General features: G+C 38.1%; 1 protein-coding gene across 1 annotated transcript in view; it reads left to right on the top strand.

The window, feature by feature from the left end:
- Positions 1-4,510: 4,510 nt before the first annotated feature.
- LOC121354113 (pinopsin-like) overlaps positions 4,511-16,104 on the top strand; it is a 65,721-nt gene continuing 54,127 nt past the window's right edge. Inside the window, exon 1 of the mRNA XM_041468491.1 lies at positions 4,511-4,904. Within this exon, the coding sequence (XP_041324425.1) occupies positions 4,553-4,904 (352 nt within the window). The 5' untranslated portion in view covers positions 4,511-4,552. The remainder of the gene's footprint in view (positions 4,905-16,104) is intronic.

Raw genomic sequence — 16,104 nt, 5'->3', positions numbered from 1 at the left:
GTGTTCTGTACTTAGGTTGTTCTCATTTCCATGTTTGTGTGTGTCATGAGCGTGAACTGCTGAAAGTAAGTCTGCTGATCTGCATACAAGAGATTCTTCCACAGACAGGAGGCTTTGGGAGCTGGGAGATACCCAGACTTCTGAACCATAGAACCTCCTCTTAGTCTTCTAACTTAGCTCTAAAGAGCTCTCTGGATGTCTTGAAATCTTGCAGTGTGGCTTGGAGCATGGAAAAATAGTCCAGAACAGATGGGAATTCTGACTTTACTGTTGAGAAGTCCCACGAAGACCACTATCTTTCAGCTGTGTTTCAAAATAATTGTTTCAGATGATAACTCTGGTTTTGGATGTTCTCTGTTAAAAATAATTCAGTTTCTCATCTGGAAGATGAGGTTGAATGTATGTCAACTTAAAAATACACGATTGCTGTCATAATTCTTTTAGCACATCAAAAAAGTGATTCTTCCTTCATAAAATTTCATCTGGGATTGTCTTTGAAATGTTATGTAAGGGGGTTGGTTTGGATGTTTTTTGTTTGTTAATTTAAATTTTCATTAGAAATACAAGTCCTTAAATAAAGGAAAACAACTATTTCAAATTTGATTTTTATATGAAGTGAAGAATGAGTTGATTTAGGTTGTGTGGATATGTAAATATAAGAGGGTTTTTTATAGCTCCTTTATATCCCAAGAAAACAATGTTGGTATGATGGAAAAGGATAAGTTTTTTTTTAGGAATATGAAGTTTGATTTTATTTATCAGCACCAGCCCAAGCTTGGGCTGGGCAGTCTTTTATGCATTTTCTTCAGATTTTAAATATTTAAAGTGAATTAAGCATCATCTTTGGCACGTTGCACCATGTTGCAAGAGAAGATGGTAAAGAATCTTCCAGCTGGAAACCCGTGAAGCTAATGTGTTCAATAAGTTATTTGGTAGAAAAGTGAGAAAGGAAATAAACCAGCTCCACTGCTCAGACTAATGCATGGTGTCAAGTGTGAAAAGAAGCCTCTCATTCTCAGTATTAAAGCCTGTGCTCCCAGAAGCAGATCTAACATCTTCTGAAACCTTATTTGTTTCCAACAGACTAGTTCAGAGAAAACACACGCAGTGATGGGTGTCTGTGTTGCTGTATCTTTAGACTTTTACTGTCAGAACCAGTTAACAGATGCAGGATTTAATAGGTGGTGACATTAAACAAACTTTTGGCCCATTTCACCTGGCCATATGTTTTGTATCACTTTGGAAATGTTTTCCATTCCCTGTCAACTCTGACAACTTCAAGGGGACAAACTGGATGCTCATTTATTTTCTTTGGATGGAATTTTAGTTTTTTTTGTTTTGGGATTTTTAAACATTGTTTGAGAAGCAGAATTTTGGCAATTCTCCAAGCTCCTAGCTTCCTGCTAGGAGCTGGGAGGGTTCCGGCTGTCTTTCTAGGTCATGGAGCCCAGGAGAGCGCAGAGTGTCACCTGTAAGACAGGGTTTATAGAGTTCCAGAGTAACCTCTATTAAACCAAGCTATCTCTCTGGAAGAAAAAAAAAAAAAAAAAAAAAAAATCCCGGGAAAAAAAAAGAATTGGTGAACATAAAAGTATTGAGCACAAAAAGCTCATTTACAAGTGTTTTTCAACAATAATGTGTATTCAGTTAAATGCTAACATTAAGTAAACTTGGACCCATTCTTCAAGGGATTAGTATGGGAGTTTAGAAGCTTTTTTGAAATCTGAATTTAGTTTTTACCTCATCCATAAGTGTAAAAAGCACTTAGGACTTTATACATGAGCTTCTAAAAAGAGACGTACTTCCACATAGCCCAGGTCTTCAGACATCTCCCTCTGTCTCCTAAATTCACCCAAACCTTTTTGAAGCTCATCTTTGTGCATCATGTTTGTCATCTTTTGATACAGAATAATATAATTTTAAAATGTGTCTTACACTGAACTTTCAGGACCTGCTCATCTTGCCTGTGCATTAAGGTATAATTTCCCAACACACACCAGGGCAGAACTTGCCCAGCTAAAGCTGTGTGAGTGATGGTCAGTGGAGAAATTATCTGGATACCAGGCTGGGCCTGCACACCTGATCTGACACCACCACACCTGGTGTGACCCTGCTAAATTTCAGTCATCTGAGTCCCATCCAGGGAGTAAATGTCCTTTGATAAGCACTATGAAACTCTTGATATGTTTTTAAAAATGCAGGATGACTGTATAATAGACCTACAACTTATTATTTATATTTTGAACTAAATTTTTAATCATGGGGTAATTTGTGTTGGAACAGACATTTAAAGGTCACCTAATATAACCCCCCTGCAATAAGCAAAGACATCTTCAACTCAATCAGGTTGTTCAGAACCCTCTCCAACCTCACCGTGAACACTTCCAGGAATGAGCAGCTAACACCTCTCTGGGCAGCCTGTTCCAGTGTTTCACCCCACCTTGTTGTAAAAAACTTCTTCACTATTGACCCTAAATTGGCCATCCTTTAGTTTTAAACCTTTACCCCTTTGCTACAGGCTCTGCTAAGAAGTTTCTCCCCATTTTTCTAAAGTCCCCTTTAAGTACTGAGAGGCTGCAACAAGGTCTCTCCAGAGCTTTCTCTTCTCCAGGCTGAACAGCCCCAACTCTCTCAGCCAGTTTGCATAGTAGAAATGCTCATAAGGTTATTTTTAAAATTTGGTTTTTGTTCCACTCAATTTTCACTCTGTTCTTTTAAACACTATATGCAATTTAGAGTATATTGATGGTTAGACCCAGTTAGTTTCCTTCTATAACCTGCAACCAGAATTAAGTAGGAGATTTTTTTTTTTTTCAAAATTGTAGGAAGAGGACTTAAAAAGTTATTTCTCTTAGATATGCTACCTGGGACCCTTTCCAGCATAAATACCATGTACTTCCTAAAGGGGGAAGAAAAAATCAGATTGCATCAGTGTTTCAGATTCCCAATGACAAAACAGTAGAAGGTCTGTGAAGTTTACATAATTTGCTTACCAGAAAAAAGCCTTAAGACACTCTGTATATGTTAGACTTCACAATCAGTGCAGCATTTAGCACAGTTAGGGAAAGTAGAGAAATAGAAAGACAAAATAGTTACTCTAAATGCTTACCATGACAAAAAGTTATAAAATAAAAAAGCAAGCAACCTCTGAACCATCAGTAAGCTGAACTCTTAATTTTCCAGTTGTTAAATACATATTTTTCTACAAGACATTTTCCAGACAGCAACAATTAGGAGTAATATAGGAGATGCTCCATTTTAACATGTGTGCAATCATTCTAGGAGTGCATGGCACATGAAAGAGAAGATTTCATATTTTTTAGTCCAGTAAGCCATGGGTATCATGCATTTTGCACTGAGGAGTGGAAATTTTTGTATATATATATATATATATATATATATATATATACACACACATATACACACATCTCCATTTTTATGGAAAATTCTGTGCAGAATTTGCCTGCCACCACAGAGAAGGTAGACTATGTAGTTGTGAATCCACAGTAAACACTATTGTTTCACAAAACACACAAGCAATGTATTCACTGTGTATGGATAAAATTTACACCTGTGATAGGAGAGATGTGAGGCTTTGGTTGTCTGGCTGCTTTGTAAATAATAAAGGAAGACATCTGTTCACTGGTAAATGTGGGAGGAGAGATATTATTATCACAGATCTGCAAACATTTGTGTGCACATGAGAGCTTGAGGGACTGCATTTGCTTTTTTTTTCTTTCTGGGTAAAGAAATACCTTCTCCTAAATTTGTCATCATTTTAATTAAGGTCAAGCCAAAAATGAAACTTCACTTGGTGTACATTGACTTAATGTGGAGGAAAACACAGTTCTTCCTCTGGGAAGTTGGTGCAAAATATGTGTTTTGCCATGAAGAACTTTGCTAGGAAGGTGCAAACAACCTCCATGCTTAATTGTGAGCTAGGGAAAAGTTTCTTAAAACATCCAAGGAAATGTAAACAAACTGATATTTATTTTAAAAATCAGAGTAATAACTGAAAAGAATGAGAGATATTTGTTACAGTTCAAAACAGGAGGAACTGATAGTAAATTATGTACCTATTTTTTTGTTTTTGTGTGGAAAGAGCTATTTGGTTTTAACCATATGTTTTTTTCTGTGTTTTCAGAAAGACACTCACTGTCAGAGGAGAGGAGGGTAGCTGTCATTGGTAGGGCTGTCCATCTGCTCTGAAGGAGGATACCATGCTGAAACATCATTTTAAGACACCTTCCATTCTGAACATCAAAAAAGATCATCTAATATTATCCTAGGTTTAAACAAGAAAGATGAATTTGAGGTGATTGTTCACTTGGTTCTGTTGCCCTGGAGTTACTGCAGAACAGACCCCTGGAAAGACACAGTGCAGGAAAATAGTCCTGTGCTGCAATACTGTGTTTCACCTGCATAACCATCTAAGAGATATCTCATCTGAGAAAAGATAACAAGGCTCCTGAGAGGATTTAATCTGTGATGGAATGACTTCTGGGAAACTACTTCAGCAAAGGATACCCAGCATCTCTGCCCTCACTGATTCATGACAAAGTCCAAAATGAACCACACTTGGATGTATAACCTGAGCTTTGGTGCACCTGCACATCCTGTTGAGCCAAGGGCTGGACTCTCACGAAGTGGGCACACAGTAGTGGCTGTTTTTCTTGGATTAATCTTGTTTTTTGGTTTCTTGAATAACTTGATTGTCCTCATCCTCTTCTGCAAGTTTAAAACCCTGCGTAACCCAGTCAACATGCTTCTCCTGAACATCAGCGTCAGTGACATGTTGGTGTGCATCTCGGGCACTACCCTCAGTTTTGCATCCAACATCCGTGGCAAATGGATTGGAGGGGACCATGCTTGTCGGTGGTATGGCTTTGTCAATTCCTGCTTTGGTAAGAGTTCTGTGATGATTCTTTACTATTCTTTTTAGCGCTGGTGCATGACGCAACATGATTAGGGAGTTAAATGCTTTTCTGTGGTGAACAGAAGGATACTTTTATTGCCTTGTTATGGTCAAGCACAAGTCCATAGTTTAAAATATCTTAAAAAAAGACTTTATGAAAGAGTAGCATAGATCTAACAAATATTTCCTAACATATCTCATTCTTCAAAATTACTTAAGAGCTAAAAATGGAAACTAAAAAAAGGCAAGCCACTGGAGAGAGTTTGATTAAGTGTATGAACATATATAATACTTCCCTCTTTTTCAGAAAAATCTGTGCCATTGCTCAGCACAGTGAGGTTTCTGTCATGAGCAAAGCCTCCTGAAAGTACTATATTTACCATTTTTAATTATCTCTCAATATATAATATTAATTACTCATGTCCCAGATAGTGAGTTCTCATCATTAGATGATTTCTGTTCTGCAAAGGAAAATATTTATTTTAGACTTGCAGGCTTGCAGCTTCAGTAGAAAATTAAATTGCGGGAATAGATTTGTCAGAAATGGTAGGAAAAGTATTCAGTGTTGCGGTCCTGTGCAGACAAAATTTTTTTGCAACCATCTTTTGTAGCACTAGATATAAGTGCTTTACCTGGATTTCTTTTAATTATTAGAAGAAGATAAGGGACAATGAACAGTCAGAGGGCAGCCTTCATCCCTCCAAGGATGAGGCCTGTTGCTTGAAGATGCCTGTTGCATCACCAAGCTGTGACCCTTTCTTCGTTTATTCCTACATTCATAAAAAGATCCACTAAAGCATGAACTGGCCTGTGGGTGCATGTTTAGATGTGATCCTTATCTAACCCAGACCAGGGGACTTGGCACAGCTCCTCTTGCTCTGCATCTTTGCTTTCGTGCCTTCAGGCCAAGAGCACAGGACAAACGCATTCCTGGCCCTTCTCCAGCCCTGGATTGCAGCACATCTCATGTAGGCCCTTTGACCCAAGAAGTGTTCCCACAGCTCTTGATGTAAAATCAGGTGGTGAATTCAACACATGTTCTCTACCTGAACTATAAACTCTTTGCTACTCCCAGTGGTGTGGTCTCTGGTACCTGTGCCTTGCTCAAATGTGTGCTCCGCTCACGACCATTAACTCATCCTGGCAGCTTCCTCTGGGAAACTGTTGCTTTGCCCAAAGTGAAGTCACAGGAGTTAGTAATGCTGTGTAATAAAAGAGCACTTTGGCCACCCAAAAGCAGACTTTATGGTCAACAGTACCTTGGCTTGTTTTGGTAGGTTGTTTTCAGTTTGGTCTGTGCTGAGCAGAATGGCATGTCTTCTTCCAGGTTTCATTTCCATTTTTGTGTGTTTTATATATTCCTGTATTTCTGTAAGTAGTTTTCTCAGGCAGAAAGGAGTAGGACTGTTTTTTTTTTGTCCATACTTTGAGCTTTCTTTTTATTATTTACCAGTGGGTGGGGGGGAATAGCATTTGAAGAGAGAGGGGAAAAAGAGGTGGGTATTCAAGGGCTTAGGAAAAAAGGTATGTTAAAGGTGCCCTTTTGAGCCTGCTGGCTTCTGTCTGGATCCATGTGAGTTACCATCCCATTGACTGTGGAATTAAACCTGCAAATGGGTAAGTTTCTGCCAGGGTGTTCTGTTTGTGGAATAATTTTTCAAAGTCAGATCTATATGAATTGGATGCATGGCAGGAGTGCAGATTTCTGTGCTATTTTGACACCTGTTTTCATGTGATAGTTTCTGCTATGATTCTTAAAATTGATTAGATCATCAAGGAGCACGCAAGCAAACAAAACAGCAAAACTCAAAATGCCAAAGGTGACCTCAGCTCCTCTAAGTGATGTTAGTGCTGTCAGTGGGGTATGCTGGGAAGCTGAGGCAACCTAAATGCAGGTAGTTATTAAACTGTGCATAGCTCATGTGAAAGTCTTGCAGCGCTCACATGTGTTCTTTCATTAGTGTCTATAAAGGGCATAATGAAGAAATTTGCTTGCAGAGTTATGATTAAAAAATGTTGGTTGGGCTATAGGATGAGTAAAACCAAATAACATTAGCAGGTTGCCTAACATTTGTGTGTCTTTACAAACAAATTTTGTCAGCTGATAAATATCACTATTCATCCTTTAGCTATTCCTAAAAAAATTCTCATACATTTATTAGCTAAAAAATTCACTTTCCCTCCTTGATACCTCATGTGTGATTTTGGCCCATCAGAGATAATAGAAAGGGCACTAATGCTCAAGATCCAGAATAGGGATGTGTAACAGGAAAGGTAATTATGATAAAGTTCAACATCAGTGTTGGTAAGAAGAAATGCTTCAATATTCATACCTGTTTGGGTTTTTTTTTGTCATGGAATAGATGATCCTACTAGGATAAACAACAGTATAGGAACATTCTGTTAATGATGTTAAGTATTAATGATGTTAAGTGTTTAGGGTTATGGTTTTGGGGTAATTATGGTGGTGCTGGGTTGCTGGTTGGACTAGACAATCTTGAAGATATCTTACAATCTTGATGATTCCAAGTTCACTGGCCCCCCTAGAATTGCACTTTCTTGTACTAAATGAAGGTATGTGCGTTTTGTTTTTTTTTTTTGTTTTGTTTTGTTTTGTTTTTTTTTTTTTTTTTTTTTTTGTTCTGTTTTTTTTTTTTTTTTTTTTTTTTTTTTTTTTTTTTTTTTGCTGACTGCAGTATTTTTCTAAATCTTGAAGAAACTTTAAGTAGGCAACTAATTTTGTGACTTGGTGATTATTTCATGATGTGTAAGACACACCTAAGCCAAATTCAAACTGTTAAAATATTTATAAATGCAGTTCATTCTTGCAAATCTTCTAGCAGGACTGTATTTTCAAGGTTGTTTTTCCCCCCTTCCACTTGTTTTATGATATGGTGAAAGCCTCCTTTGCGTTTTAAACCAAATGGAGAGTGAAGGTGTTATCTTTCAGGTCTGTGGCTTTGATGAAACCTGAGGGAGTGAAAGTAGAAAGCTGAGATTTGTTTCAAATGTAAACGCCAGGTAAGAGATCACTTTTTTAAAAAATCACATGCCTGGAGGGTGATCTGGAAAGCAGATCTGATTCCCTTCCCAGCAGTGTTGACAGTGCCATGTACATTAATGTCACTTGGTGGGAAACTGAGTAAGCTGTTTACCAGGCAATCCATTGCCTACCCCAGGCACTGAAAAACTATGACCCAAGAATAACCATCAGGGTGTTGCCATGGGCACAGTGGAGAAAAATTATGCACAAAGTGTAGTTTTTTGGTTTAATTACTTCCTGCTATCCCTATATCTGCTTTGTGATTTCAAGCCATATATGGAAAGCACAAGGATTGGAAGCTAATGGAAAGTGCAGATGCTGATCAATAAGCATGTAATTGGGACTTTAAGGAGAAAATTAAATACTGGGAGATCTGCTATGGAAGTATGAGCTGTTGGGTCTTGATTTGGGGAAGCACCAGGAATGGAGATAGAGGAGAAATAGCATGGTCTGTTCCCAGAGTAAATGATTTTACCCTGGTGCTCGTCCTTGATTTCAGCTCTGTTAAGTAGGTCACTGCAGTGGAAATTGCACATGTCACTGAGTTGGGGAAATGGATGGATTTTTAAAATTTGCTGCCATTACACACCACTTCATCATGGTTCGACAGGCTTATGGTTACACATTTAAGCAAGCATGGAAAGTGACACAGGGACAGGATCTATTTTCACAGCTGAACTCTCAGTAAACTTTGCAGGCAAGGTGAAAAAAGGATGGTTAAATATATCATGAAATGACTAAGAATTAGATTTTAATTTAGGAAAAATGTATTATTTTTAAGGCAGTTAAAGCATATTATTTTTATAGAGGCCACATACACAGGAAGTGATATGCCATCCTAAAATTAGATTTGTCTTGCAGTTTTGACCATCTCCCATGTAATCTCTGCACAATGCCTTATTAAACATTTCAAATCTCTGGACAGATGCAAACTTTCAGAAAAAAATATTTGTCATTTCTCAACATACTTGCACTAATGTAAATTTCCCAAACATGTAGGACAGGCAGAATTTGAGCTCAGATGACTTCTGGAGTTCATTCTTAGAACCACTACTCTATGCCACATCTTATCAGGATTAAATATTAAATAGATTGATACTTATGAGAAAGACAAAGCTGTCTCAGGCTACAGAAATCCAACACTAGATTCTAATGCTGGAAAAGTTCCAAGGCACATTACTAGCAGGGAAATTTTTGTGCCTGTTGAACTCTTAGCTCTTGTTTTCAGCTGATTGTTTTTCTCTTTCTTAACCTTCATGTTGGTTAAAATGCTGGCAGCTTGCCCGAGAAGTTGTTTCCAATATTTCATTGTAAAAAATGAATTCTGATTAGTGTTGTGTAAAAGATCACTATTCTAGAGGAGCCAGAGATGCCTGTGTCATATGAAAGCTGTGTGACTTGATGTCTGTGTCTTCCCACACAGCATCCTGTCAGTCCTGGGTGCAGCAGGGGGCTACAGTCCTATTTGAACTAAGTAAGGCATGTAGATATGTCCTAATGTCCACTGGTAACTCAAGGTCATACCTAAATGAGGACTTGAATCTTTTTAGAAATCCTGTACTCAACTCTGTGGGTGGACAATCTTTTCAGTCATATTAAAGCAGTTATCGATTTATTCCCTTGTAAACTGCCAGAGAACACAGTGAATGAGAGATGGAGCTGCTCATGATTTTGCTTTAAAGTTCAGCTGTCTCATGACCTTAAACAAATAATTTTCTTCTTAGTATTTTACCTTGATTTTATATGCTGTGTCTTAGACTCACTGCATTAAACTAAGGTACTTACATTTAGAGTATAAACTTCCAACATACTGGAAACTCTCTGTTTATGAGATGCAGTTGAGATATCACATGTAATAAATGACTCTTCCATGAAAATATACATTTTTTTCCACAAAAAAAGGACAATCTAACTTGGCTTGATCTTGCAAGAACTCATCTGATGTTTTCTGAGCTTTGATGCAACAAGTACTCATCTCCCTAAAACCACTCTTAGCAGCTCCTCACCTGCCCACTTATCATTGATTGCTCCTTTTCCAGTGGGCTTGGGCTGGCATTAAAGGTGATACTTTTATAAATAAAGCTGGTAGCAAACACAACTAATCAGTATTGCTCAGGAAAACATAGTTCTGCAAAGATCCTGAAAACATTCTCTGTTTGAAGTGCACAGACTCTGTTATGCCTGCAGTCATTGTGACCCATGCAAGCTTTCCTCAGTAGTTGGTCAGTATCAGAAATAATCCACTGGTTCAAACAGAGAGGGGGGAAAACTAGTGCCTGACTCATGGGAATAAGTCACAAGTGTTTACAGTCCATTTATCTAAAAAAAAAAAACAAAACAAAACAAAAAAAAAAACCAAAAAACAAAGAACAGTTTAATAATTGAAGATAATCATGACCTAGAGGGATTTAGTTATTTTAATACAGTGTAACAATGGACAGTTTATCCTCAATTTTTCTATGTAATTTCCAGCACCTGATATGTATTAGATTTTACAGTAAAGAAAAATATAAAAGTAGTTATTAAGAAGATATGTAATCCGAATTCCTCTTTTGGCATCTCCTCTTTAGAGAAACGAAAGTTAGCCTGCTATACTTTTTATTTAAATAACTAATCAGTGAGGTAATTGTATATTATTAAATACACTTCTCAGGGCCATACTTACTTATGGAAAAAATAAAATGCTTAATCCCTTAGAGACAGATGGGAATTGTCTGATTAAAACTGGACATTTTCCAATCCCCAAGGCTTTTTTATAATCAATAGAAAACCAAAATCTGTACTGCCAGCATGCAAACTGTTCAGCACATCTGAGATGTTCTCTTCAGGGAGATATGAGATGTGTCCTCCATGCACCCCTTTATCTCCATGGACTATGAAAGGAGCCCAAGCTCAGGGGTGGATACCTGCTCTGTACCTCTCTGAAGTCATAAGCTAACCCTCACAAATTGGGTGTTTATTACTTCTGTTTTATTTCTCTAATTTTTTACTTTTGCTTATAGTTCCCTCCCCACTTCAGTATCTTCCAGGATGTTTCCAGGAATTTCTATTTCCTATATGCATTAAACTCTGTACAAAGTTGAAATCACCTAGAATAGTTGTGCAAGAGTGATCATTTTTAAGATATCTGCTGTGTTCCCATGAAGAGGTGTCCTAGTCCTCTTACCAATTTTACAATCCCAAATTCATAATGTAGGGAAAATGCTGTCAGCTCTTTCAGCAGGTAATTTGTAGAGCATGAGTACTGGACTTCTGCATTCAATTTACATGCTTAAAGTGGGAAGACAACTTGGGCAAAAATTTTGGAAAACATGATAAAGAAGGAATCACACCTTGAAAAAGAAAGTGAAAATGGAAGACCTAATGTCCTACTTTGAATGTTATTCCTGAAATCAAAGACTTCACTCTGGTAGGCACTTTAACACCTTCTTGAGATAAGAGAAGGTTTTGCCTTGGTTACAGCACAGTATCACCCAAGATGTGTGCTGGGCTGGAGATGAAGCACTGTGCAGCTCACGCCCTCCTCTCTTCCTCTCTTCTCCCTGTGGAATGGGGAGGAAAATCAAAGTAAACTCTTTTGTTGAGATAAGAACAGTTTAATAATTGAAGATAAAGTAAAATGCAATAATAATGGTAAACAATAACAATGATGACAATATAAGAGGGGGAAAAAATTGGTGCACAATGTGGTTTCTCACCACCTGCTGATCAATGACAGACCCTTACCAGCTGCCTTTCTGGGTAACTCCTCTCAGCTTATATATTGGGCGTGTTGTTCTATGGTCTGGACTATCCCTTTGGTTAGGTCACCTCTTCCAGCTATGCTCCCTTACAGTTTCATTTGTGTACCTCCTCACTGGCAGACCATGAGAAAAAAAGGAAAAAAATTCATTGACCTAGGATAAACATGATTTAGCAAACACCCCCAAAATATCAATGATGTTATCAACACCATTCTCATTTTGAATAGAAAACATAGTACTATAAGAGCTACTGAGAAGAAATTAACTCTACCCTCGCTGAAAAGCAGGAGAATGTAATTCAATTTACCCATTTACAAGGTATTACAGACTCTAGTTGTTGATCCTAATGGCATTAAGAAGCCTCACACTTCCCTCCTCCACCCCTCTCTCATCTTTCCTTACTGCCGAAATTCGAGCAATGGCTCAAACAGGAGCTGGAGAGAGCTCTGAAAACATCCTCAGGTACCCTCAGTTTGCACCAGCAGCCACATGTAGGTGGAAACATTTTCTCTCTTAGCTGTCATCCTTAATGTTTTCTGACATGTTCTGTTGTATGATCAAGAATCTAGAGTCCATTTTCTTAATGCCTGTACAAAAGAAAACAGCAAAAAACATGCAGAAATAATAACAGTGAAGGATGGACAACAGTTTGTGTGTGTGTGTCCCTGAAAAGAGGGATAGAGGAACAGAAGAATTCTGTAAGGAAATTGATCACCCCTTTGGCATTTTTTGTGTACAGATGTCAGCTGTCAATGCAAAAAAGTGTTCTGCTTGTGCCCAAGGTCTGTTTCTGTGCCTGTGCAAGTGACTACAGATTTCTGCCAGTGTTTGATCCTTTCCAATTGAGCAGCCATCCTGCAACACAGTTGCATATTTTTGGTTCTGTGTTATGGCCACACATTGCAGAATGCTGGAGACTTTATGCAAAGAAAGATTCAAACAACATCAATTCACATGGACACCTCAAACAGGAGTTTAAAGGCAAAGACCATGTTGGATTTCTTGCAGAATTATCCTGATGGTGAATTGAGTTTAAAAGTTCATGGCTATAAGCACTGCTGGAGATGATGAAACAGCATTTCTGTCAGAATTCAAATTTAGTTGTTGATATTTCCAAGCCCTTATCCCTAATCCTGGGTCATGGATTAACTCAGACAAGGCTATGCCTGATGCTGGCTTTCTTTTAATTTAGGAAAATGCAGAAACCAGCTCTGTTGGTAGTCAGGTCACACACATGTGAAAAAATATGTCATTAAAATGTAGCTGGCTTTTTGGTCCCTCAGTGGGTGTAAATAAAATAGAGGCCAGTAAATAAGCAATATTCAGTCAAAATAAAACCACATTAGAGAGCAATGGACTTTGCTCCTGAAGGGCTATTAAATAATATTTTTTAACTGTGTGTTTAATAATCTCTGGGAACTGTTAAGATCATTCACATGCTGACCCATCTGAACAGAATTCGGTATTTTTGGAAAACTTTTAAGCTTTCTTTGTAGCCCCTGAAGTACGCCAGAGAGAGAGTATTATCTTTGGCCGTTCACATTCAAGTTATACATCTAATGACCTTTTCTTAACTCAAGACATTGATTTTCTATATCTTTTTAGGAAGCATTTAAGCAGAGTCTTCCAATCCAGTAAGCAAATAAAATTTACAGTCTTTTCAGTGGTAAAAAGGCTACAGAACTATTGGCATAGTTCCAAATAATGATGCAATAATAGGTGATAACTATAAAGTTCTTTTTTTCCCCTCATCTGTGGCAAATACTTCATACTTAAAAGTAATTATTAGGGTTTGTATTCTTTTTCCTTTTGCTTGGAGATTTTTTATGTTAGTGTTTCTGCTGTGTTTCTAATTTTAAAAGTGTATTAAGTAAGAAAATAATTTTGTTAAATTAGTGTGCTGACACTAAAAAAGAAAAATAAGTTTATTTGAAAGCTCAAACTATTCTGCTTACATTTGTGGTTTTCTACATACAAACACTAGCTGAGAAACTGCTTCTGAAACTGAAGATTCAGTAATGTCAATAAACTACAGTCTCTGCTGAGTTGCAGACCACCTAATTGCTTCTGTGGATTTCTCAGCTAACATGATTCACTTGTTAAATAATCCAAATGCCTCCCAATACTGGGAGATTTGTGGATTTGGTTTTGTTATGGGTTGTTTGGGTTTTTTTAAAACTAACTCAAAATTTCCTCTGTCTGCTATAGACTTTCTCATAATTGATACAGGCAGGAGGAACATTCAGAATCTGCAGACAGCAAATGCAAGGGAGCATGACTCCAAGTAGGTATTTCACCCCCATGACATGCCCCCATCCCATTTTCTGTGGGATGTCCCTGTGCTTTCCCTCCTGAGCAGCGTGGGACCTGTTTGCCCCTCTCTCCCCTCCATGCTGTGCAGATCCAGTGAGGATCAGGGGATGCAATCAGGGGATCACCCCATGCAAGGGGGAAACTTCAGGTTCCCGGGGCTGCTAGACTCCCCAGGCATCTCTCCATGGTCTGGATGGTAATGCCTCTAATCAAGATCTCCTGGGTACCATCTTTTCTACCATTGTGTCAGACTTCACCTGCTTCAGCTGAAGGTTTCTCATGCCAGCTATCAGCACCAGACTCAATTGTTCTGGGCTATTTCAGCCAGCAGGTCTTCCCAGAATATTGTTAAACTATGTTACTTCCCCTATTTGTAGTTTCTTAAGCCTATTTCAAAGATTCCAATATGATGGAAGTACAATCTCATCCTATGGTCAGATACAAACTTCTGCTGTTCCTTAAGAAAGTATAGCAGCCATAATGCAGAAGGCTAGGGACTCACTGTGCTAGGCTGGCAATCTTTACATCTATTTCTCAGTGTTTTATTGGAGGCAGACATTCACTACCTGCTAATTTTCTAGTGTTGTTTTTCAATTATATCTTCTATTGTTTCTTTCCCCGACTCCTATTCTTTGTTTCTATTGGTTTTACTAATGCAATTAAGAGCAGAAGTAGTAGATAACTGTGGCAAGAAGGAATCAAAGTCAGCAGGCTTCAGATGAATCAAAAGAAGGAAACTTCTTTATGTTGAATTATTTTTGTAGAGATTTATAACAGTAGAAATTTGTTCAGGACCAAGTGGCTATCAGGAAACAAGGTAACAAAAAGAAGACTTGATAATAAAAAAATTAATAAGGAATAGATCCTCTTTACAAATCAAAAGCTATGTAAAACTTTGTTTAAATTAGGACTTTGGTAATTTCTAAAATTCAAAACCATTAGTTAATTCACATATATGGCATTTTATTGCTTAATATCTAAGAGTTGTCTGACTCTAGTACAGACCTCTGAGTACTGGAATAGCACATTAACATCTGGCAAGATTTGCTTTCAGCTAATAAATGGTATGAATTTTACAAAACCATAGATAACTTGACCTTTTGAGAATCTTAGGACGTGCAATGGTTAGACTTAATCCTTCTGTGCATGTGCACACTGAAGCATTATTGTTTGCCAGATTTACAGTTTGGGGGTTATTTGTGTTCTGCATTCAGGCTGTTTGTGGAGTTACCAGGGGACCTGTTTAGACTGACTGTTTAATCACCCTAATGAAATTAGGCAAGCTGTTTGGGCACTGCGCAGCAGGCAGCTCCAGGCAGAGCGGGGCGGGCACTGCTCTCCCCTTCACTGCTGGCAGCAGAGCAGGCACTGCATGGGAGGCTGATGGCCATCCCTGTCTGCCTCAGTGTGAGTTCAGCAGGAGTTAATTAGAAAGAGTTCTAGGGTAGGAGTTAATGTGGAAGTGAGGACAAGTTACAAATTCTGCCTCTCAGTGAAAGAGCGGAGTATGTATGTGGCATTTTTGTGTACATTATCCATATGTTCTGTACACTGACTATGGTGCACCAAGTAACTCTTCTCCGTGTAGTTCTTTGTGACAAATCTCAGCAGTTTGCCCTAATTTATCCAAACTTTGAAATTTTGCACTGTCTTTAAACTGCTCAATTTTCAGGGAAAAAACGTGTGGCAGTGTAAGAGGGCCATGGTCCAGCAGTGGCTGCATGATTTTGCTGAGGATTGCTTTACTATGTGTACTTCCAAAAATTGAAAATGTTATTTCTATTTAATATCCTTGAGAGAGGCAAAGACCACATCACAGGAGAAGGATGAAAGGCTGCCAGATAAATATGCCAGTCAGAATTTAAATAGACTTTTCTAATGGGTAGAAAGGAGGTTATGAGGCAAGATAAAGCCTTAGCTTAATATACATTGAGATAAGAGCAGTAGATAGTAGCATATCACCATCTGGTTTTCTTCATGGAGCAGTTTTTCTCCATAGGTCAGTGCACCAAGTGGTGTTTAACAAGGAATTTGAGAATGAGTAAGAGTATTACAAGTTAATATCTTTTCTAGGGTTGTGGGCACTCAGA

Source organism: Pyrgilauda ruficollis, unplaced genomic scaffold, assembly GCF_017590135.1.
Source record: "Pyrgilauda ruficollis isolate IOZ18807 unplaced genomic scaffold, ASM1759013v1 scaffold22, whole genome shotgun sequence".
NCBI lineage: Eukaryota > Metazoa > Chordata > Aves > Passeriformes > Passeridae > Pyrgilauda > Pyrgilauda ruficollis.
Note: the sequence above shows the minus strand (reverse complement) of the source record. Positions and strands in the feature narration are given on the sequence as shown.